This window comes from Adelges cooleyi, unplaced genomic scaffold (assembly GCF_023614345.1).
Source record: "Adelges cooleyi isolate 19-005CV unplaced genomic scaffold, UGA_ACOO_1.1 ACOO_flye_CR_arks_rails_tigmint_CR_PRNA_1, whole genome shotgun sequence".
In the NCBI taxonomy this organism is placed as follows: Eukaryota; Metazoa; Arthropoda; class Insecta; order Hemiptera; family Adelgidae; genus Adelges; species Adelges cooleyi.
Window position 1 is genome coordinate 683,538 of NW_026095751.1, and position 25,416 is coordinate 708,953.

General features: G+C 34.8%; 3 protein-coding genes across 6 annotated transcripts in view; 2 read left to right on the forward strand and 1 right to left on the reverse strand.

Moving 5' to 3' along the window:
• Positions 1-10,097, forward strand: part of LOC126835196 (rho GTPase-activating protein conundrum-like) — a 47,659-nt gene extending 37,562 nt beyond the window's left edge. For both annotated transcript variants that reach the window (XM_050567594.1, XM_050567583.1), the window contains 10 exons: positions 2,074-2,213; positions 3,666-3,822; positions 3,899-4,034; positions 4,302-4,473; positions 5,134-5,478; positions 5,860-6,049; positions 6,117-6,300; positions 7,710-7,876; positions 8,963-9,153; positions 9,914-10,097. In XM_050567594.1, the coding sequence (XP_050423551.1) occupies positions 2,074-2,213; positions 3,666-3,822; positions 3,899-4,034; positions 4,302-4,473; positions 5,134-5,478; positions 5,860-6,049; positions 6,117-6,300; positions 7,710-7,876; positions 8,963-9,153; positions 9,914-10,023 (1,792 nt within the window). In that variant the 3' untranslated portion in view covers positions 10,024-10,097. The remainder of the gene's footprint in view (positions 1-2,073; positions 2,214-3,665; positions 3,823-3,898; positions 4,035-4,301; positions 4,474-5,133; positions 5,479-5,859; positions 6,050-6,116; positions 6,301-7,709; positions 7,877-8,962; positions 9,154-9,913) is intronic.
• A 2,506-nt stretch (positions 10,098-12,603) lies between these two features.
• Positions 12,604-19,916, forward strand: LOC126835213 (EF-hand calcium-binding domain-containing protein 4A-like). 3 transcript variants are annotated; one of them, XM_050567640.1, is made up of 8 exons: positions 12,604-12,803; positions 15,629-15,740; positions 16,537-16,663; positions 17,064-17,244; positions 17,313-17,378; positions 17,459-17,632; positions 18,289-18,445; positions 19,765-19,913. In XM_050567640.1, the coding sequence occupies exons 1-8, from the start codon at positions 12,726-12,728 to the stop codon at positions 19,818-19,820; spliced, it is 951 nt and encodes a 316-aa protein (XP_050423597.1). In that variant the 5' UTR covers positions 12,604-12,725; the 3' UTR covers positions 19,821-19,913. The 3 variants fall into 3 exon arrangements, with proteins under 3 accessions (XP_050423597.1, XP_050423577.1, XP_050423588.1); XM_050567620.1 differs by lacking the exon at positions 12,604-12,803 and adding an exon at positions 13,407-14,855 and having other exon boundaries at positions 19,765-19,916; XM_050567631.1 differs by lacking the exon at positions 12,604-12,803 and adding an exon at positions 13,435-14,855 and having other exon boundaries at positions 18,289-18,486; positions 19,765-19,895.
• Positions 19,917-20,175: 259 nt separating this feature from the next.
• On the reverse strand, positions 20,176-23,617 carry LOC126835207 (tubulin alpha-1 chain). The gene is made up of 3 exons (XM_050567606.1): positions 23,475-23,617; positions 21,544-21,766; positions 20,176-21,469 (listed from the first exon to the last, which is right to left on the reverse strand). The coding sequence occupies exons 1-3, from the start codon at positions 23,475-23,477 to the stop codon at positions 20,343-20,345; spliced, it is 1,353 nt and encodes a 450-aa protein (XP_050423563.1). The 5' UTR covers positions 23,478-23,617; the 3' UTR covers positions 20,176-20,342.
• Between the last annotated feature and the right edge of the window lie 1,799 nt (positions 23,618-25,416).

A 25,416-nucleotide genomic window follows, 5' to 3' on the forward strand; every position in this document is an offset into this window, starting at 1 on the left:
TTATTGTATTATATTTATTATTTACCTATACCGGAGCGGTTTTGTAACTGATATTAATAAGATAACATCTCAAATGTTTTTTTCTCGTTCTTTGAAATTATCGCCAACGGTATAAAATACTATGAACCATATTATGCTGTTGACTGCTTTTTTTTCTTTTGTAATACTCCACTCCATTCACATTTGAATAGATTACACAGCTACTATAATATATAAACGATATTTACCGTGTATCAAAGACCGAGTTAACAACTGGTTAACACACACACACACACCCATCGGTGTCGACGGGCCATAATATTATTATCTTGAGACGATTTTATGACTTTGGACCTTGACTTCTTGTCGGTCGGTTTTGATTATTGTATCAATATTATTATTATTGTTGGTGTGCTCAAACGCTAAACGTATTTGGCCATAATATAATATCAACTGCTTGTACATAAAAATGTATGATTTCGTGGCGTTGGTACTCCTGGAATTGAAAATGGCGCAAATCAATGCATGTCAGCTGATTTTCTGTCTCTTATCAGTTGATTTTCTTATCAGTTACCATGTATCAATTTTTATCAGTTATCCCTTATCACACTATATTGTACCGCCTCAAGTACTTTGCAGTAGAGCTAAACTAGTTACGGTCGAAAGTATTATGTAGGAAAATAAAAAATAACATTGACTGTTTAGATCTATGCCAAACGATAAACAGATTGGTCCCATTTTATAGGAAACCTTGTGACAATCGATTATTATGATTAATGCCTAAAAACAATAGTGTTTAATAGAGCACTTGTTGGCTCTAATCCCAAGAGCCAACATGTGCGATTAAAAATTATCCACATACACACAATACTAGTCCAACAATAAAATAATAGATTACTACAATGAAATAAAGATAATGATAATAATACTATTGTAACTAATATTATAAGAAATATATATAAGGTTATAAAGGTTATCTGATAATACATTGTACAGTAGTAAAAACCAAACACAATGTTTGAATCAAAGCTATAGTAACATTTTACTAGAATAAAAAGCTTGCCCAATATGATAAAAGTAGCGCAGTAATGTAAAAGCGCTGTTTTTTCTCTCGTAATTAGTCGACCAAGCCGAGGATTACTTCCCAGCGAAATTATGAAAAATACACAATTTTCTAGAAGTAAAAATTAAGCTTAATGTATATAAATATTATTCTTTTCGCTATAGGTAGTTTTCTTTTTCTCCGGTAGGTATATTTTCCCCACAAACCAAGGTTATTGTCGACGGATAGGTGGTAAGCCACGGCGCAGAACAATAGATTAATATGAATTAATCACCGCAAATCAACAGAAAAAAAAAACCAGTCACGTTTTATTTCAATCGAATTATCCCTCTTTTAAACCAATTATTTCAATTTAAGTGGTTAAAACTACATTATTATCTTTATAATTTTACTGTATCCAACGCAAGACAGACACAGTACTAAACTGGCCTATTACGTCATCATCTAGTATTAACGATTAAAACTCGAATATTATATTTTTTTTGACAAGTGCTATTATTATGATTTGTTGTTTTTAATTATTAATATCAATCACCGCCAATTTAAATAATAGTATATAATATACATATAATACAAAACATTATAGCACATGATATCACAATGTGAAATTAATTTTTTTTTTTTATAACTTTATTAGAGTAATAATTTATACATTTTAAAACGTCTACAACTAGTAAATTTTTTTTGTGCAAAATAGCCATGTGTCATTTATTTATGTTAAAACGTTGCACTGTACATATATATATACATGTATTTTTTTTTCGATTATTTATTTTAAATTCGAGCAGAGTTTGTTAGGTCTGTGTTTTAGTGTGGTTTTAGTTTTGTCGGAGAATGTCCCACTGTGGCGAAGAGTAGTGCGAGGAATAGACGGAAGTGAAGATTGACAAAATAAAATCGGTTAGAAGTTTATTTTAAGAGCGAAAACCCATTTTGTTTTATTTTTAGATGCCTTGTACGTACACATTATCTAGTGTGTCCTTGGATTTCGTTCTAGTCTAGTAATGTGATTGATTATTGTTTTTATTTAGGTACACTGATCCGAACGTGGACTTGGGAATTTATTCGAAAAAAGATGTTCGCCGAATGCCAAGTGCGCCCGTGTTACCATCCAGAGACATATTTCGCCGAAGCAACCGCAGTAACAACGGTATCGTGGCGTCCGAAAGTGGTGAGTGATTAATTATTATTATATTGTCTTAGTGAAACACAACAATAAAAAATAATAGTAAAATAATTTTTGTTTAACGGTTTTCTTCGAACGACCGTGATTATACTAATCGCATACCACATTGTAATAGGTATTGTTTTTCATCGCAACAACTCTTTTGATTGTAACTCGCACGATAAAAAAAAAAATACATATCATTACATTCGTTCACGTACAGAGTGATCCGCAGGATTTAAATATATTTGATTTTCATTTAAAAACAAAGTCAAGAGCAAGCTACACTTCATGCAAGTACATCACTACATGGATGTTTCTCGCCATCTAGTATCTCTTATCCGCTATCTCTGAATAGTAGTAGATATTGTGAAACTTTTAAAAACAGTTTCCAGCCATACTTGGCGCTATGTTTTAGGAATGATAAGGGTTTTTGTGAAATTTTTTACCCGGGTCCAAAATTTTAATTTAAATCTTTTTTTGGCAATTTAATTCACACTGAATTGTTTACAAATTAGCTAGATGACAATCTTCCTGGCAAAATTCTCTACTACCTACCTTACCTAACCTAACCCTCCATAATACTCATCCATAATTCCTTAATACTCCTTAACTCTAACGGTATACAAGTATAAAAAAGAATAATTTTAAAAAGTCCAATATGTTGATGAATCACCTTGTAGACAACCGAAACATCTCCAAATGTAATACAAAAGCCATTACATATTTAATCTATGACAGTACATATACTGTTGTATTAAATTTCAATAATATATTTTAACAACTCATTACCGATTTAACTATCATATGAATTTTAATTAATTCGCTTTTGACTATAATTATATAATAAATAGCTTTTTTTTCATAACAACGTATTATCTATAATTGACATGAATAAGTTATCAGCAAACCCAAGACCAACCAATGTCATTTTAAAAATAGCTGCCTCAGAATGTTTTTCGGTGACTTGAGTAAAATAGCCAAGAAGCCAATACAGTAAAATTTAACGTTACAGTAATTTTATTCAAGTCAATAGTACTATTCCAAAGGAATATAATTTGAAGAGTTGACATTTAAAAGTCGAATAGCGAATTGTGGAAAAGCGACACGGTGCAAAAAACGACTAGTCAAAAACCCGTTTTGGATAAAACACTTTTTCAGTAATTTTAGCATATAAAAAACATCATGGACTTGAGGTGAGGTCGACAGTAATAGTATAATATTTATATATATATATATTCAAACGCACACCGCTGACCCACATCAAAAAATTAGATATTTTTTTAAAAAAATTTTTGAAAATGTAATTTTTTTATATCAAAATATATAATGAGGGTTTTATTAGAAACTCGTTTGGCCGTCATAATTTTTACATTGACAAATGACATGTACGCTTAGAAACGTTTTTCGCAATTGTTACAACTATTATTTGTATTTACCAATTTTGTTTGTTTTCAGACGGTATAACTATGGTTGGGTTTCAAAGACTTGGCACCGTGCGCGGATTCAAATTTGAACAACGCCCTTCGACCGTGGCCAAAGACCGCAATCGCAGTGGAAGCGACCCGCTTCACCTGTACTCGACTTCGCCCGAAGAGCATACCAACACACCTAGGTATGCCGAATTTTTTTTTCATCGTTAAATTTAGATAATAAAACATAATATAATAATGTTTGTTTGCCTCTTCAAGTATGGGCTTGGCCGTGCCCCAGTCTTCGGTCACTCGCAGCCACGGTTGTTTGTACGAATCGTCCGACAACCATCGGGACAGCTCGCAGTACGTGGGATTCGAACAGATGTGGCAAAACAACAACTACCGTCTGGAGGTAATGTTGCCAGTGTAAATTTTCAAACTTTTATTTGCCAGTTAAGGTAAAAAAAAAATGCTCAAAATATTCATATTTTCAGAGAAAACGAGTGTCTTACGTTAGTTGGATCACCCTGTATGCTGATTGTATATATTTTGTTAATATGGTACATTTTGTTCATACGAAATAAGGCTTCGAATGAAAAAATTATTGAACTCTTACCTTGAATAATGTGTTATCTAGATTCGGATAATGTTTTATTCAAAATGATGTTTAACTTTACAGAAATCCTATTCGTCCGTGGACGAGAACACCGGTAGAACTTGGCCAGAATCGCTCAGCGACGAAGACTTGGCCAAGCTTCGACCATTACTGTTTCTCGAGTTGTCGGCCATGTTCGACAGTGCCGGAATACCGTTTCACAAAGGCAAACCGCACAAGCGCAAAAGGAGAGAAGGTACGGTAAAGTTGTACAGATTGTTGTGGTTAGGTTGTGCTTAAAAAATAAATTCCTCACTTGAAAATCTGGAGCGAATCATTAATGGACCCCCTCCCCCACCTTTTTGAGCTTTTTAAAGGTGTTGTGACCGCAATAGCTTGTATTTATATGCTTTGACACCTAACCCGAACAAGAATGCATTGTTGAGGATCAAGATGAAAAGAAAACTGAATGAATTGAGAATGGAGAATCAGCTTTTAAGGCGAGAAAAAGCATCAACTGCCAAGAGAAGGTTTGCTTTGAGGCAGGATTTATCGATAAGGTCAACTGATACCCAAGGAAGGATTTATTGATAAGAAAAAATGAGATTATAAAGGAGCATGTATTGATGACAGAGAGGTCATGTGACTATCCCTAGGGAAAATCAGCTTTTCTAAGAATGATATGTTTACAAGGGACAATCGGGGCCGGGTTTGCATATCTTTTTGGCTGGATTTTTTTGGGGAAACAGAGAAACTCGCAGTAAAAAAACCCTGCCTTTTGGGTCTTACACAAGGGGCTACTCCCCCCCCCCTTGACTCCCCGCCATCTTTATAATTTCCACACTTCAGGCGGAGTATGTAGAACACATTGAATATGCTTTGGCTTATATGTCTACCTGTCTTAACATTTTTGCAGAAGGTACTATTTTTGGCGTGTCTCTGTCGAACCTCGTCGACCGCGACCAAGCGATCGCCAACCGCCGAGTCCAGGTGCCGTTGATACTCCAAAAGGTCTTGGGACAGCTGGAGAAACGCGGCCTGGGCGAACAGGGTCTGTTGCGGATGGCAGCGCCGAAAGCAAAAGTGGAGAAGCTTTGCGGGGCCGTGGAGAAATACTTTTACGCCAAGCCCGACGAGGTGGATCAGCTGCTGGAAAAGTGTTCGGTACACGATTTGGTCGCTTTGTTGAAACGTTTGCTCAGAGACCTACCCGAGCTGTTGCTCACTCACGAGCTGATCAATTTATTTTACCAGACCAGTTGTAAGTAGTGTACACCGTAGCGGTGTGACGTTAATCCGGATTTTGCAATCGGATGAAATTTCATGCCATTTTCGCGTTACACTTTCGGTTAGAGATAAAAGATAACAGTTACGTGATATGAGATAATAGATAACAGATAAGTGATAAGAGATAACATATCCAAGATTCAAAAATGTTTGTCCACATGAAAATAACTAGGTTTTTTTTTTGTTTAAATAAACCACTAGTCATGATTAACTTTTGAATTACATCGTGTGTAACGGGCACGTTCGACTTTGGCAAATCCGGATTTTTCCCATCGCTAAACTATTACGCGATAAAAGATGGTTTCGTCGATTCAATCAGTTCTCAACGTTGACCACTTTTTTTTTTCGCCCACAGCCGTGTCCGACACCGTGAGGGCTCTAAACCTATTGGTGCTATTGTTACCTACCGAGAACAGGGCTTCGTTGCGGGCCCTCGTTCGGTTTATGTCGAAATTGGTCGAATACCAGCAGAGACACGATCTGGAAAACAAGATGACCGAACACAACGTGGCGATGATCATCGCACCGTCTCTGTTTCCTCCCAGGTAAAATACAAAACAGCATGTACAAAACACACCGACAGGACGGTTGTTAATGTTTTACTCGTTGCAGATCCGTACATTTGGAAAAAAAAGACTTGCATTCGCATTTGGACCAGGCGGCTCGAAGCTGTCGCCTGACCGAGACTCTGATGAACCACATCGAAGAGTTATGTTTAGTTCCTACCGATCTCATGAACCAGCTCAGGCACAACAACGAAATTTACCAATGTCGACTCAAAGAAAACAACAATCCCGTAAGAATCCCGTGACTTTTCAACTTGATCTAATCACAGCGCGCGGCCATGTCGTTAAATCGAGTCCATGATATGTAAATTCTCCAAAAAAAAAAGAGTGGATACGGTTCATATATTTTATTCTACCCGTACTACAATAATGTCCACCCGAATTGCAGGGTTTAGGTTGAAATTTGAATTCATATACCGATAAAAAAACTTTAAAGAGGAGATTTTCTTTGATATGCTTTTTTTCTAAGCCAATGTCAAACAAACGAGTTACAGCTTTTTAACAAAACCATAAACTAACATAGGTAAATGTAACAATTTTATATTAAAAACATCAGTTTAAATTTACCACGGTTACCACACATACCAAGGTTGCCACACAAATCAAGGTTATCACACATACCACGGTTACCATATGCATCAAAATAAAATAACAAAACTAAAAATAGCTCAAGAGACTTGACTTACAAATTATGGGTTTTACCATTTAAATTGGGGTTTTACCGAATATGTTTTCCTACAAAAGCTGTTAGTTTTGATAAGAACATTTGTTTGGTAAACAAAAAGTGCACGGTCTCCATTTTAATAAAACATATTTTTCACCGTAAGTCGGCCATTTTGAATTTGTATTTTTAACGTCCCCCTTTCCCTTTGCACTCTAAAAGTCTCTAATAAACAACTTTTTGATTGGATTAGTATTTTAAAATGGGACATCCTGTGTATTTATGTAATAAGGTATTATGGTTAAGTAACGTGACCTTTTCAACATTAAAACCAATTTCACGGAAATGATAAATAATAAGATACAATAATTGTTAGAAAGATCTGATTTTCACTTGTACTGTCTACAAATAATTCACAATAAGTATAGCACCCCATGTAAAAGCGATTCCTCTATGGCCATTTGTCGTCAAAAACATAAATTCCAAGGGGCAAGGACTGTGTGCATATAATATTTAGTTAGGGCAACAGAACATCAAGTTACGCCACCGGATTTGATCCCCGAAAAATACATAGATATACAAACTAGAACTATGGATAAAAGAATTTCCGTGTTCGTGAAAATATCGAAACTGGTTTTTGATAAAAACTGGTTTTTTTTTAATTTAAAATAATCCCAGAAAAAATACTTTTAGATATTATTATTTTTTTTTTCAACGGTTCAGTATGGTTGTGAAATATTAAATGTTCAACGTTTAACAAATAGACAACGACGGTGGAAAAAAAAGTATACACTGAATATAAACTAATAGAAATTATGGAAATCACGGTGAACATATTATATTTGTTTAACACGTCCAATCGTTGAATATGTTGCAACATACGTTTGATAACAAAAAAAACAAAATCTCTATTCCTCAAACTGTTGACTTTGCGCCGCTATAGAATAATTTTGGAATTTTTTTTTCCCGCGCCTTTAGGTAAGACGATTTTTGGGCAAGAAAAAACCAGACGTCGTCACCAAGAGGATCAACAACGAGCTGGACTATCAGGAAGGTGTGATCCGCGTGGACGCCCCTCAGTTCCGGATATCCGGCATACCTTTATTCTTGACCGACTCTACCACTGTCGGCGAAGTGATACTCAAGTACGTTGCTCGGCCTCGAACGTTGTCGAAATTGATTGCTTAATCTTTTTCTTCTCCTTTGCCTCCATATCATTCTCAATCGCATCCAACCGTCTCTTTTTAACGCGGATAAGTGTTTGGGTTGGTTACAAGAAATTTTACGTCCCCATTTTCGCGTTACACTTTTACTTTCACATGATAAGAGATTAGAAATAAAGGAAAAGCGATGTGATAAGTGATAAGCGATAAGTGATAGCTGATAAGAGAAAAGCGATAAGAGCATAGATATTATATACTAATACCAGATAGCCGTCTTGGAATTATTAGTGAAGCTGACGCCATATGCAATGTGGGCACAATCGGTAAACAAACGTTATCGATATTAGGTTTTATCATCTTGTATTATAGATTACCTTATGCCTTTATAATTTTTGACATTTTCATGTCATTGCTCTGGCACATAACCGAAAAAAGCGTTACGCTGTTATCTGATAAGAGATTATAGATAAGAGATAATAAATGGTGATGGGGTTGTTTAAATTGTTTTAATTATATGTTGTAGCACGCGAAATTTATTCGGTACTTCAACGAGACATGATAGTGCTCTTTCGTAGTTGCAGACTCGGCTGAAAAATGCTTTTAATTTTACCCGTTGTTGTTATATCACTGATAGTGTGTTTGATAACGTTTGTTTACCGATTGTGCCTACATTGCATTGGGCGGCGGCTTCAACTAATTTCAGGGTGATTATGACAAAGACGGTAGTATTAGTAGTATTAGTATAAATCAATGGATAAGATGCAATCAATGTGATAAATTATAAATAATAAGTGATAAGAGAATAGAGATAAGTGATAGCAGATAAGAGATTAGAGCTAAGAGAAAGAGATGTGATAAGAGATTAGAGACCAAATTTAATAAAAATAAAAATGATAACTTGATACATTATAGTAGAAAACGGATAAGGGCTCACAGCGGAACTCTGGTGCACGCCTACTCCAACTCTGAAAATCTTCCATTTTTCACACATATCCTCTCTACTCTATCGAACTAAAATTATACACAATATTATATTGATCAATAACATTGTCGTTACTGTGTTTCAAGAATTGTGGAAGAGGCAGCCAAGCAAACGGTGACCAAGAACGGTGTCGCCGTCAAGACGGGCCGAAAAGATCTTAAATCGAGAGCGCTGACGGAATTGGCTCCAAACGGAAACCTGTCGTGCCTTCTGACCACTGCCGATCCGGACATGGCCACGAGAACTCATTTCCTGTACGAGACCGGTGGAAATATAGGTACGGCTGTCCAATGGCGGACTCGATAGTGGATTTCTCGAGTGGTGGGCAAGAGCCCTTTTGAATCTGACTTCATTCCTGTCAAAATACTCGGAGGTCGATTGGCATTAAACGTCAGTGGCTCAACCAACAAAGTGCTTATCGGTTAGGTCGGGTTAGGTTGGGTTCGCAAAGGAAAATCGAGGAGAAGACAAGAAGAAGATAAATTAAAATTAAATTATGTAAATTTATAATAATGTGTAATTTAAACGCGAGCCTGACCCGCGAAGGGGAAAACAGGATTTTTACTAGTGTGTAATTGTAATATAACAATAAATGAAGCCCACCGAGGAGGAAGCAAAGCGGAAGTGGTTCGGTTAGGTTAGGTTAGGTTAGGTTTCCTGTGTCCGTAGAACTCCGTTCTAGCTTCTCCAATTTCACAAAGCAAAACCAATGCGTTTGTGGTCTGGTAGAACAAGCTCAGCAGAGAATTTTGCACCCTTCTATGATGCTCAGGACTAACCCGTTGGAATCAGAACCATTTCCCGTTTCCGCCCGTTTGTCAATCAGTCTATCTCCTCCTCGTCCGGGGTTTGGTATCCACACCGAAAGATGATGAGTTCTAATTTCTCTTGCCTACAGTAGTTTATTAGCTTAGTCAGCTTAGCTCTTCCTGGGTCTTCCTGGGCCATTACGGCACACGTTGCATTCGAATAGGTTAGGTTAGGTTAGGTTAGGTGTGACCTTTTTATTTTTATTTATTTTGGTGTGTTTTTTTCAGGTCAACGCCGAATAGAACCAACGGCCAACATGATGGCCGTCTACCAGACCAACCCTAACGCCCAATGGTTCATTAAATGCGACCACAGAAACGGCATCGCTCACGTATGACACACACATTTCAACAGTGGATATTAATGTTTATTGTGTTTTTTTTTTTTTTGTAATATTATTATCGAACTTCTCTTGGCGAAACCAAAAAAAAAAAAAAATACTATAACATTCGTGTTGTTGATTTGTGAAATAGAGATTATTTTTTTTTTTTTTTTCATCCCGGGCAGGTTTTAAATATTATAATATGTGTATTGTTCGTTGGTATACTGTTCTATTATCATTATTATTATTATTATTATTATTTTTATTTGCTCCTGCCTTTGAATTAGTTTTTATCATAATAGTTCACACAGAACGTGACTAATGTATATTGTTTATTTATTTATTTTGTTATTTTCATGTAATTATCGATCAAACGCTTTTGCCAATAAAATAGCTGACAAACTGTAAAGAAAAAAAAAACAATTATCATTCATCGTGCTGTCGTTTATTATATTTATGTGTTTTACCTATTTTTTTGAGTACATTTTCAACAAGTTTGTACATTGAAGAAAATCGGCTTGCCAAAGTGACTTTTACACATCAAAAATTATATGAATCAAAAACAATACTTTGAAGCTTATGCAAATTAACCGGAAATTGGCACGGTCGAAATTTGTTAAAACCTATTTTTTTCTTAAACATTGCCTATACAAAACTCCTTAAAAACAGACCGCACGCCTTACCCTCGATAAGAAGTTTTTATTTGTATCGGATATTGCCTATATTGTGCCCCTTAATGATTAAAAATAAGAGCTACGTTGTTGTATAAGTCTTTGGGAATTGGTTTTTCCTTGAAACGTTTAAATTTCAACTAAAAATAATGTTTTGTTTAAATACAAAAGCTGCAAAAATTCATAAAAAAAAAACATTATTCGAGTAAAAAAAAAAAATAATGTACATTTTTATTTAAAATAACAAAAAAATAGATGTATATACAAATGTGTTTCGAATACAAAGATTGGGGGATACATTTTTGGGGGGTGCTAGTTTTTAGTCTGGGATGCTAAGTCTCTCTGGATGTTAAGACCACCCCCCTTGCCCTATGAGTATAATGTAAAATACATTTTTAAATCATATTTAATTGCATTTAACTGCAATGATAAATTGTTCAGCCATAATATATTTTATTTAATAAAGGCTAAAACAAAATTGTTTAAAAGAATTATACGAATAAGAATGTGCACAACTCAATAATAAACTCTATCTTTTTTTTATTTAAGTAAGATATATTACAATCTGTACAATAAGCACATAGAATAAGAAAGAAATTACCCGAATAAAGTTTTCAAGAAAGAAACCACTCATTAGTGACACTTTCCAACTCCACCCCCTAAACTCTTACAATTGTTTAAAAGTAACTATCAAAAGCCGGTTATCGACCGTTCAACATTTTTTAGCAAATTACTTAATCATTTAAAAACTCAATCAAATACATACTAAGAAAGGTATGTAATATATTTGGTACTATTCTAAAGGAAAACAACGACCACAGTGTCTCTTAAAAACTACAAAATTGCTTGTTGAGTTAAAAGAAGAAAAAGAGTCTTGGGTATATTAGTAGTAGTAATTGTACTCTTTGCACGGTGGATACGATAAGGGTTGATCGCCTGTCTATAAAAATGTACTGTCATAGTTACCCATGTATCGTAATAAACAATATAATGAAAATATTTTCATTACCTGTTGACTGTTGATTCACACACACATAGCAACCCAGAAATTGACTACGGCCAAAGTGTAAATTTACCCTATTTTTGGGGTTTTTCTTTAATAAAAAAAAAATTTGACTACAGATTTTTGAGAAAATCGTACATGTTATAGTTCTATTTTAGTCTAATTTTCAGACCTAAATCTCTAAAACTTTGCTTTAAAATGTGAAAAAAAAGAAAAAAATTCTATCCCTTCTAAGGGAAAAGGGTTTATAATATTTTTTTGGTTTGTTAATGTTTATCGATAGTACTATGTTTGAAGAACAATTCTTATAAATTTGGAACATTTTCGAATATTTTTAAAAAAGTTATAGAGCATCGTAATTTTAAGTTGAAAAGTGTACATTTTTTAGGAGTTTTTCTCGATTTTGATGGGGAAGAGGTGATTTTTTTTTAATTTTTGGCCTGATAAAGTATCTTCCAGGTACGATTTCTGATCCATAGAGTTGCTACACAAAGAAATCGGTCCAGCGGTTTACGAGATATCGTGGGTCCAGACACAAAAATAAAAACACTTCATTGTAAAAACAATACCTTCTCAGCTCCGCATCGAAGCTAATATTTATACTTTTCAATGATTATACATATTGTAATATTTCTTATATTTTCAACGCGTCCAAAGTTTCATCGCGCCTAACGAGTTGACGTTTTAATGAAATTATATTGCTTGAAATAATTAGTTTTTATAGCTGTTGCGATGATAGAAATAGAATCAAATAGACGGAAATCACATATGGAGATGACCTACGGGTATAGAATAGTGTACACATTGAACCAATTACGAGGAGTCGAGTTTTAAAAATATTTACTTATTTTTTTTTTGGGGGGATTTTTACATCTGGTAGAATTTGTGTGTCCTTGGCGTGTTGTCGTTAGCGGTTAGCCACACTCGGCTGCCAGCTTTGCCCACATTTTCTGCCAGCAGTGTGAACGGTGTGTGTGTGCTTATATTGTTGTGTTGCGCTTGTACAATTATAGATACTAGTGTATGACACACAACAAAAAAACATGGAAGCCATCGGCCACAAGCTGTTCCAGCTGGGAGATCCCGAGGGCAAAGGATTCATCATAAGACGGGACATGCAGGTAATTCCACTGGGCTTAACCGGAGACAAGAGTTGTGCATCGTTATTCGAATAAACTCTAATAAACAATCATCCGGATGACACATTATCCGAGTAAAAGTTATTCGAATAATTTAAAATTAAATTATTCCGATAAATTGTAAAAATATTGTTTGAATAAAAAATTGCCTTCCTATTTTCCACTGGTCTTATTAATATTTTTTAAATTTTAAAATAATATATTACATTTATACCAAGTAATGTTTTCAAATATAATTACTTGATAAAAATCACTTACTAACTATTTAAATAATATGTTTATTGAAAATTACTCAAATAAAAAATGATTCGAATAAACCGTAAACGATTATTCGAATAATATAAAAAAAAAATTTAAAAAAATGATTCGCATAAGTTTTTTTTATTGGAAAAAATTGCAAAATAACTATTCTAATTAGAGCTTGCACAAATTGGATTTTTGGTTATTTTAAATGGCAACATACGTTTTTTATTACATAAATTTGTAGACAAAAAAGAAAAAAAAAAGATGTTAGCGTTTAAATTTTCATTTATTCGTTCATATTATACTGCCATTAAAAAAGCCCAAAAATCCCTCTTTTTGGCTTATATAAATGGATTGGTGATAAAAATTTTCAAAATATTTAAAAAATCTAGTAAAACATGTGCCTAAATGTTACGGTAACGATAATTATAACAACTTGGACATTCTTTGGATGTCGGTACTGTATAGAATTTGAGAGAAAAAAAATCTTAATTATTCTGTCTTACCCGTGTGAATAATTTGAAAAAAAATCCCAAAACGTCATGACCGTGACTATTAAAAGTTTATTAAAATAACTCTTATCGGGTACATCAGAGGTTTTAAAACGTGCACGTTACAGTATATGTGAGAAAGTTTTATTGTATAATAATAATCGTTAACCGTTTTTATTTTATTATTCGAAACAATGGTAGTAAACAGGATGTTTTTTTCCTCTCAAAACCAACGATTAATAGTTGAGATATTATCCGTCGACAGAGAATGGTAACAACACATTATACGTATAAGACCTCACAAAAAAAAAAATTGATTATTCGTTTACCAGAAAAATCTGAAAATTCGATCTTGATCCAAAAATCTGTTTTGGGTAGGTCCAGTACGCATTTGGCAAATGTCTTTGGTAAAAAATAGGTATGTTTAAACTTAATATGTAAATCAATGTAAACGTCACTCTAGAAATGCCAAAAGAATTCGAAAAAAAAAATTCGACTAGGTGTTTCCTGTAACCTATTTTACTTAACCTAAACAAATAACCCACCTAACTCTGTTTAGGTATGATTATATTTTGTTGGTGAGAAAAAAAATAACGTGTGCATTGTACAATAATAATAATAATTTATTGTACTGTCCATTGTGTTCAGAAACCGCCGAGTCTTGAACGAACAAACTATATTACACTAACAGCATTGTTTTCTAGGTCGCTGCTTAGTATAAAATCCAAAAACCAATTGATAATTTCAAAAAAAAATACTAAAATTGTCCGTATTTGAGTTTGCATCGCGTTCGTATTATGTGTGCGTGTTACAGATATTTAAAAAAAAAAAAAAATTCTCTCTTGCCTCGGTACGTTGAAAATGTTTTCAATAATCGTTTGCCCATAATTGTTTGAATTGTATGGGAAAAAAAAAGCGTTTCTAAATAATTGTACACATTGTCTGCGTGGTGAATACATTGGTATTAGGTAGGCATGTGTCCACAATATAGCTGTTGCTGTTCATTATTACAAGTAGGTACTTATAGCTAGTTTTTTTTTTTCATCATTGGGATTTGGTTATGAGCGAAAACGATGCATAACAAACTGCATATTAGTGTCTCTAATCTCAAGGGCATAATGATAAATGTCCGATAAATTCTTAAGTATGTAGTACTTACTACCGAATGCAATTATATTGTATTGCTCGAATGATGATGAACTTCTGTGCACAAGAGGTACCACACACAAAACGTCATCGGTTCGCACACAAAAGCATTGACACTTGTTCAAACATTTGGTTTTTTGTAGCCGCCCAACAGGTAACCTAGAAAGAAAAAAAATGCCATCTTTACATTAGCGAGTCTCTACAAATATAGCAACGTTCTAGGCGGCTAATCGATATTGTACAATTGAAAGGAATAATTAAAATCTTATTAACATACACAAGCATAAACGATAGCAATTTATTCTAATTACCTGCACACTGAATGATGTCATTGAAGTAGTTTTGTTAATATTCCTCGTGAAATATTATCAATTGGGTAATCGGCTGATAAGGAGTGAATGATAAGGAATGATAAGAGACAATTAGCTGATAAGGGACACAGAAAATCAACTGATCGTAAGACACGTTCATAAGTGTTCAATGTCTTTCCTTTAAGGGACAAATTTGTATAAGTTGTGTTAGGGCATGGGTAGGCTTTTTGCCTTCAGTCGGTGTACACATTTTCCAACTGTAGCTTTTCTAATTTCATATCAACTGCCATGTACTCCCGCGAAGGGATTTGTCGTGCAAACAGAAATAGGCCTAATCTGACAGTGGCTTTTTTCTTCGCCTTGTGAGAGCTTGAAGGGTCTGAACCTCTCAAGCCTCTCCCACAATATTACCATAATCGTGCCAATAATCTTAGGTCCCTCCGGTGAAACTCCTGACCCTCAATTTTCAGAATAACAATCGCAGCACATTTAAGCCAATTGCCCAGACCTATAAATAAAGTCATTATACATATCAAATGCCTCTACTGTTGTTTTCGCTCGTGTAACGTGTTCAAAACAAATTAAGAAATTTATTGTAACGTGAGTGTATGTTTAGAAACTTAAAGACGAACTTTGCATGACTCCGGAACAACTTGAGATTGTATTTGACACGTTAGATGTCGAACAGAAAGGATACCTGACACTGGATCAATTTTTGGAAAGATTCAGTAAGTATTTGTTATGCGGCCTTACAATAATAATTTATTTTCTACCTATGTAATTCTATAAAAGAACATTGTGACCAGAAAAACAAAAATATAAAAAAATGCTCTTTAACCAGCTCAAAGGTCTGCCTATTTATAAGGTTCTTACTAAGGATTGTCGTTGAAAAATATCAAACAATAAAAATCCCCAATCGAGAAACACAATTGGAAAAAATTAGCCTAAGATTAAGTAATAATCGAATAAAAAACGGTATACTTTGAGTTTAAATTTGGTAATGATGTTTTTTGAAAGAATTCAGAGAACCTGTGATGCATGGATAGCGAGTAGAATCTAAAGTAGATAAATAATTAAAATACTCAACGGATCATCAGACATGCAAGAGAATGGAGGAATTAAAGAAGATATGGCGAGCAGAGTATTTAGGCCTCTAAAAATTAAATACCAGAAATGTATTACCATGCTCGAGTGGGAAATCTTCAAACAAGAAGAATACAAAATTCTTTAATACTTCCCTTAAAAGAAAGACATTGGGCATAGACTTCTTACACAAATCAGCTGATTTTCTGTCTCTTATCATTCATCTATCTATTATATTTATTTATCATTTATCTCATCACCATCACATACCCAACCTCGTCCACACTTATCACTGTCCCGTCCTCTTCTCTATCTTCATCTCGTCCAAGTTTTAGGATTTAAGCAATTAAAAATTAAACTAAAGTGAAATTGATGCCTTTTAAACCTGGTGAGATTAAAAGTGTCTTATTTACTTTGTATTTTTTTTTTCCATAAGAATAGAAGATACACCGCCCGTGACCGTTCGAAATAAACGGTGGAAAGAAAAGCCGGTTACATTTAAATTATCTTTTTCGGACGATATCCAAACACTTCTCCTAAACATTAAAGAGTTCAATATGCTTAAACTGTAAGTAATACAATATTAATAACTATTGATTAAAACGCAAACACAACGCGGGGTCTGAGTGGAATATTAAACCGCTATAAACTATTATTATTTTTCTATCTGAACTCCTGTAAAATATAATAACAATTAACGTAGGCAAGGAGGTATGATGGTAGTATGTGGGAATGAAACAAAAGGGTTTTCAGGTAAAGTTCATCGAGGGTCAGCTTCAAGTCGCCAGGTTGTGTTAGAGAGGAGTTATGTTAGATCAAAGGTGGAAGACATTATAGATATTCACTTGCTTTATAAGGCCAATGCCAGTGCACTTGAAGATCAGGTCTAGTCACGCGAATATTGTGATCTTTATATTTTAATATAAAGACAGATAACTGGAAGTGGTTTTTTTTTTGTTTGTTTTCAGGAGCATAGGGCACTTAGAAAACATATGCAAGGCCGTTCAATCGGACACGGACAGTTCTGCTGGCATAGGTCGCGTAGAAGCATTTCTCAGGTCTCTGCAAATGGACCTGACTAAAATAGCAGAACAAAATAAAGAACTGGAGGAACTGCTACAGAGTCGGGAAGTACAACATCAGAATAATGTAAAATGACTCTAAAACCCTAATTTGATTATAATATATTGTATTACTGACAACAATGTTCACTACAGATGCAGAAACTATTCGAGGAACTGGAATGCCATTTTCGCGAAGAACAGGAAAAAACCAAAATAGAGGTAGTAAAGTGCTGCGCTAATCTGTGCCACTCGGGGCTCGGTTTATTGATTGAAATTTCCATATACGGTTTTCGTTACAGGACCAGCTCAAGTTTAAAAACGAACTGTCGTCTTTGGAAAGTGAAATTTCCGAAAAAGAAGAACGACTTCGGGCGGCCATTTACACACGACAGGAGTTTGCTAGCCAACTGGTGTCAGCTCAGAAACGCGAGCTGTCGATACTCAACAGCAACGCGGAATTGACCAAAAAACAGGTAACCGTTTTATTTCAAGTGGACAAAACTTAAAAACTAAAAAAAATCTTTCCCTCCCAAAGAAAAACATCGGATCGTCAACGCGAATTAGCTGATTTCCTGTCTCTTATCAGCTGATTGTCTTATCAATAACCTCTTATCAGTTGTCCGGGAATTGCCGATTCCTCTTATCACCTTCCCCACACATATTTAGGAAATATTTTTAAACCGTAAAATTCGATTCCTGCCGAAATAGTTTTACAATATAAATAAATACTACCTATGTATGTTTTCGCTGTCTGGGTCTTTTTTAAAAATGTGTGTGTAGTACGTTTAATTTTTTTATCGCGCATTTTTTTTTATCAGCCGATTACCTTATCAATAATCTCTTATCAGTTGTCCGGGAATTACCGATTACCCCTTATTACCATCCCCTTTTATAAATAAATTGTACCACGTTTAATAAATTATAATTTATAAGTTTTAATTAGTTATAAGTTTACCGAAATTCACAGTAATTTTACTATAATTTTGAAAACATATCTACCTTCCATTTGGTTAAGTTAAGAATAGCGCTCAATATCCTATCTTATGTGAGCTGATACTAACTGTCATCTAGCCGTGTCGGTTAGGCTATTTTTTAAATTTTTATAATGACCGATATTATATTTTTTCAGGAATTGTTAGCCAACGAATTGGACAAAGAGCGAGCTAAAAGCACCAAGTTCGAAGAGCTGTTGGCGCGAGCTAAAATCGAAGCGGCCGTTTCCAAAGAAAAACATTTCAAACAAGGGTTCTACGTGGCGAAGAATTTAGTCTCCCTCAAAGAAGAAGGTCCGGGCTCACGCGTTAACGTTACACTTTAGAGATACACGGTGTGAACAAAAAATATTGCCAATAATTTGTATCACGCCTAGAAATTGACCGAGCCCAAGTGTAACTTTCCCCTTTTTTGGGGGGGCAGGGGGGTTTCCTAAATAAAAACAAAAAAAAGTTTGACTGAGAAAATTCTAGATATATACTAAGCCCCACTTTAGATCTGGGTGTACGACTATACTTCAAAAATGTCAAAGAAATTTTTATCATACATTCTTTATAGGTCCTTAAATAACAAAAACATTAAAAACATTTCATGTCATGGTAAAAAAAACATATATCATGTTCCCGAATCTGTAATTTAACCGCCGATAGTGGTATGAAACCTGCACAGTTAAAATTCTAGTTAAGTGTACTTTAACCATATTTTAAGAAAATATATTAATTTTTATTTTTTAACCTTAGAAAATTTTTTTAATTTTTCAAAAACCTTTTTTGGGATCAAAAAGTTAAAAATTAAAAACAAATATTTTGTTTATATAAAATTTTAAGTTATGTTCTTATAATCCATATCATCTTTGAACCAATTACCGTTTTTTTTCGCTATTTATTTGTATGATAAAAATTTTTGAAGTGTAGTCGCACATCCATTAGGTGATTTCACGTGTGGAATGACCCATCTACCTTCAGTCTAATTTTCAGACCTCAAGCCCTGAAACCACACCTAAACCCGCCCAGTCGTAGAGTTAAAGTCAGTGGATGTTCTGGTGCCCAAGTGTATAACTAATGTATTGTGATGCCCTCGGTGGAACAGCTTTCACATTACTTCTCTGCACATAATATTTTATACATAAGCTTACATACCAGATATATGAGTAAAATATATTATATTCAGACGCACACTTTACTTTTTGTAAAAAATATTCCCCTCTACAACACGTTTTATTGGTATTTAAACAACTCTGAGCAGTCACGTTAGCAACCCATCCAAGAATTTATTTAAAACTTAAACTGTACCGCGTTATTATTATTGTTATTCTTACAGTTCTTAATAATCTTTTTTTGGAAGTTCATTTTTGTTTTTCTTATTATCACCACAGCATCCTTTTTTTTTTTTTTTTGACAGCGGTTTTAAATATTTTCTATCTTTTGCCGTTCAAAAGTACGCACTAAAATAAAAAAATGTAGTTTTAACACAAAACAGGAAGGTCGCAACTTAATCTTTTTTAAACTATTGAAAGATTGTTTATTTATCAAAAAATTAAATCTGTATCGACAACTGTTCCATTTAAATCTTACCCAAAAGTGTGTTGTAATTACATTTTTTTTTTTCACAGGACTACTCCATCAACTACAAATTCTTCAAGATATGAAAAATGTACTGCTGAGCTAAAACACCTTTGTGCTCTACTCTTCTTGATGTTTTCTTAACGTGTTTATTTGTTAAATATTTCACAATATAAATTGTGTGTGTGTACCATTGTTGTTGTGTTTTTTGTTTCCCGAGTAACAATAATAAACCAAAGTAAAAAGAGCAGACATGATATCAGCAAGATTAACGATCGTTACTAAACCGAAATTTCATAACGGCAGTAACGACACTTTTGTCGCAATCGTTTGTTTACCAAAAAAGCACATCGGCTTTCGTTGGATACGTAAAAAAAAAAAAAACAATACATTTTTGGCCCCAAATTGGTCTTTGCAAATTAACATATAAAGCTATTTTTGAAAAAAAAAAAAATACTCAATTTATAATTCAGGTGCTGCTTTTTCTTTAATTCAAAAACTCTAAAAAAAAATGTTTGTATAAAAAAATAATAATAATAATTAGGAGTTTGTTAACGACTATTTTTTTTTTGTGTGTGTGATCAAGCGAAAAGCTGTTGTGGATGAAAATCAGGAACGATCGAGCGACTTAGTATTCTTCGCCACCTTCACCTTCGCCTTCCACGGAGTCCATGCCGACCTCTTCGTAGTCCTTTTCCAAAGCGGCCAAGTCTTCACGGGCCTCGGAGAATTCACCTTCTTCCATACCCTCTCCGACGTACCAGTGGACGAAAGCGCGTTTGGCGTACATCAGGTCGAACTTGTGGTCCAACCTGGCCCAGGCCTCGGCAATGGCCGTGGTGTTGGACAACATGCACACGGCACGTTGCACCTTGGCCAAGTCGCCGCCCGGCACGACGGTGGGAGGCTGGTAGTTGATTCCCACTTTGAAGCCAGTGGGACACCAGTCGACGAACTGGATGGTCCGCTTGGTCTTGATCGAAGCGATCGCGGCGTTCACGTCCTTGGGCACAACGTCACCGCGGTACAACATGCAACAAGCCATGTACTTGCCGTGGCGCGGGTCGCATTTCACCATTTGGTTGGCCGGTTCGAAGCAGGCGTTTGTGATTTCGGACACCGACAATTGTTCGTGGTACGCTTTTTCGGCAGAGATGACCGGAGCGTACGTGACCAAGGGGAAATGGATACGTGGGTACGGCACCAAGTTGGTCTGGAACTCGGTCAGGTCGACGTTGAGGGCGCCGTCGAAACGCAGAGAAGCCGTGATGGACGACACAATTTGACCAATGAGACGGTTCAGGTTGGTGTAGGTCGGACGTTCGATGTCGAGATTACGACGGCAGATATCGTAGATGGCTTCGTTGTCGACCATGAACGCGCAGTCGCTGTGTTCGAGAGTGGTGTGCGTGGTCAAGATCGAGTTGTAAGGCTCGACAACGGCCGTGGACACTTGAGGCGCGGGGTAGATGGCGAATTCCAATTTACTTTTCTTTCCGTAGTCGACGCTCAGTCTTTCCATCAACAACGAGGTGAATCCGGATCCGGTGCCGCCTCCGAACGAGTGGAAGATCAAGAAACCTTGAAGACCGGTGCACTGGTCTGCTAATTTCCTGACTCTGTCCAAAACGACATCGACGATTTCTTTTCCGATCGTGTAATGTCCACGAGCGTAGTTGTTGGCGGCATCCTCCTTGCCAGTGATCAATTGTTCGGGGTGGAACAACTGACGGTACGTTCCGGTTCTGACTTCATCTGTAATACAATTATTGTCGTGTTAAATAACGATATCGTCAAGTTTCTTCAATGGCGTGTAAATTTCAACTTACCGACTACGGTCGGCTCAAGATCTACAAACACAGCTCTGGGCACGTGTTTGCCGGATCCAGTCTCGCTGAAGAAAGTGTTGAAGCTGTCGTCTCCACCGCCGATGGTTTTGTCGGAGGGCATTTGGCCGTCCGGAGCGATTCCATGTTCCAAACAGTACAGTTCCCAGCAGGCATTACCGATCTGGACTCCGGCTTGACCAACGTGTACGGAAATACACTCACGCTAAAAAAAAAAAACGCAATAATTAGTATTTGGTAAAATTAATAGTAACTAATATCAAATGTCGATTGGAACATTTTAAAACAAAAAAAGTAACGCCTCTGCTTTTTCTAAACAAGATTCGCTTATCCTTCATCTCTTATCGGGTGATTCGCTAATCAAATAATCCCTTCCCCCCCTCCCCAATGATTTTAGGACACCACTTTTGTAAAAATAATGAGACGTCCAAACGGCTCAGAGTGCAGTAAAATACATTAATAATAACAAAATGACAATGGTAGGTATAAAAAATAGAAACGAATTACACAATTTGAAAACAACAAATCTTTTTACAAGTTTGTACCTTATTTTTGAAAAATAATATAAACAAGCCATAAAACAATCCTATTTACGTAAGTCACAAACATTAATTTTTCCCCATAATTAAACTTTAAAAAAAGTTTTAAATTTAAATGGACCATGTTGGAGTTATTGAAAATATTTACTATAATATTCAAGTTAACCTTCAACATTAAATTTTAACAAAGATACTTCATTAGTAATTTGTTATTAAAATTTTTAAATTTAATAATTAAATTTATTTATAAACAAACAATTGAACAAAATAAAAATACTTGATATATAAAATCGACTTACATATGCATAAGTATTATATTTAAAAAAAAAAAAAACTCAAAAAACAAATTAAACACAGGTTTTTTTTTCAACGATACCATCCAACACATATTAAGTAGCACAGTGCCACAGAAAAAAAAAGTAGGTTTCTCGATGGACCAGAATAATCAATTATTATTTCGACAGTTATATTTTTATGCTTATTCTACTCAGATTGAGTTCACCAAAGACAAAATATTTGAGCAACTAAAAAAAAAACTCTTAAAAAATTATACTTTACAAATATAACAATTTCTCGGCGACCGATATATTAAAGCGTATTTTCTATATTTTCATCGAGAAAATATAACAACATTTTTCTGAACAATAGCCGTTAATAATAAATGATTAACTGACGGAACTCGCTGTACAGATGTCAATTGTTACGCTATGTACTGTGAAAGTCGTCGAACGCAAGCCGGTCAAGCTTAAATTGTCAAATTTCGGTCACAGAGAAAAATCCGATTTAATAGAATTTAAACAATTTCATATAAATTGAATTATTTAAATGCGATTTTTAACGATTTAATATAATTTTTGATTTTTTTTTTTTTGCTGTCAAGTTTTTGTAATGTTCATCAAATAATAACAATGGTGGGAGATATTCAATAACAGTTCCCTTGCCTGCCGTTGACTGATATTACCAACTGGGAATCAATTAAGAAAATGAATTTTAAAAGAAAAAAAAAAACCCAGTAAAACGATAACATGACTAATAATTACTGTTGCAAGAGAAAGCGCCGTTCAAGCCGTCCAACGTTGCGCGTCATCGTTTTTAACGGTTTTTCCGCCCCTCCCAAGCCGTTCTGTATAATAATATGACTAATTACTGTATCTCGATCGTAGAAAAATTAAAAATAAATATAAAATTGCCCAAACTCGTAAACAACGTGAAACCGAGACAGAGAGAAATTGATATTAATTATTTGCAAAAACAATAATTAAAGCCATCTCGAGACAAAATTGCCGTGCGAAGATAGGTGCGACACAACGGCCGTCGGCGGTTCAAGACCAATTGATTTGTTTTAATTAAATACATAATAATATGTTCACTTACCATTTTAAATGGGTTTTTTTGTCGTTTAACGAGAGAGGAACGATAATGAAATCGAGAAAAACTTGTCGAAAAGTTTCTCCTTCGGGAATGAAACAAGAAGCGATCAAAGCGGCTTCTTTCACGTCCAAACACAAATTGACCGTCAACGGCGGACGCGGCCGGGTTGTATGCTCCGGACCGGGTCTGCAGCCCGACGGAGCGCTGTTCGGCCGAACCCGCATTGCGTGTGCGGCGGCGGTGCCTACGCGGCGCCGCGCCGCAACCGCATCCGCGGTGAGTCATCCGCGGGCCACTCACCCGTTAAGAATCACCCTTAAAAAATATACCCAAGTCCAGGGATGGTCTGAACGCGCGACATTGGCTAAGCCTTAAAACACCTTCTTGAAAAACGTGTATTTTAAATATTAGGATTATTAAATAATAAATACTCCACAATTGTTTAATACCTTTTTAATGTCTTTACTGTTTATAAAATTTAAAAAAAGAGTATTTTAAGTTTTTTTTAATAAAAAATAAATAGTATTTTAGTTTATTTTTTTTTTTTGACAGTATAAAGGTCTTGTAGTTGATGAGCTGTAGTTGTGTTAAATATGAGTAGGACTGGTTGCCGTTTAACAATACTTCGAATAACGAATCTGATAATTGTTTACACTTTATAACTTATAGTAGGTGAACTGAAAAGCTCTTATCACTATTTGTATACCATAATTTATATTTTGCGTATTATGCCCATCCCTGTGGAAAGCGATTATCGTCCAAACGTTTAACGCGTTTCTATTGCGACTAATACTAATCCGTTTTAAATAGATTTAAATTTGTATTGAAATCATATTTATGTTATTTTATGAGTGTTAATTGTTATTGATTACAACGATTAGAAGATAAAAATAATCTGAAAACAAGCTCGATTAAATAGGTAAACAACCGGTGCACCTGACACAACACAGTCGACAAATTATTTCAGATGTTTTCCCTAGCTTTTCAGCTCATTATATTTCCAGAGGCTATTTTTTTTTTTTTTTTTATATAAAAAATTGCCCATTTGTAAACCCCTTAAAAGTGATAATTGTGTTTACAATAGTGCTATTACATTGTTTGATAAATAAATTAACGATAAACAAAAGTTACCAAAAACACCACTCTAAATCTATAACCTTCATTCAGGTCAGACCTGAAAATATCTAAATACTACAAAAAAGAAATGAAGAAAAAGTATCCACCCATTAGGAAGAGAAAGGTGAAAGGCTTATAATGATATTTGCTGTCGTTCAACGTTTTATGCTGTTTTTTAAAGCACATTCCAAACATGTTTCAAAACTATTTTGACAATTTCGTGGCCTGTTACACTTAAAATTAAAAATATACGGTCATTTTAAACTGTTGTAAAGTCATTAATGGTCCAAATATATACACACTACATTATATAACCAATTGTTCTTCGTTTCTAGCTTCGACACCACTTCAATATTACTTTTGACGGTTATTGAGACGTTGTAGCCGTCTTGAACACTTGTCAAAAAACTTGATGAATAGCTAAAAAAAAAAAAAATCAAATCCTAATTTTATAATATACTTCCGCATTGGAGTTCATAGACTTTTGAGTTGTATTTATAACTGTAGCGTCTGCCAACAGATTATGGCGAGTCGCCTAAAACCAGCTTTATTCCCTGGAAACACATGCATCCCCTGGCAAGTGCTGGATAACATTTTAAAAATAGATAGGTACTCACAACATCGTACAATTGGTATTTAAAAGCAAGTATTCTCCATACAGCACCGCCATAAAAATTGAAAAAATATTAAAACAGCAATACAAAACGTGGTGTTTATACCGCGAATGAGTATAAATTAATTTAAAAAAAAAAACTATATTCACTAGAACAAGAGTTGTCTTTCATTTGTCAGGTCTTTGTGGGACACCCTGTATAATATACATATGCCT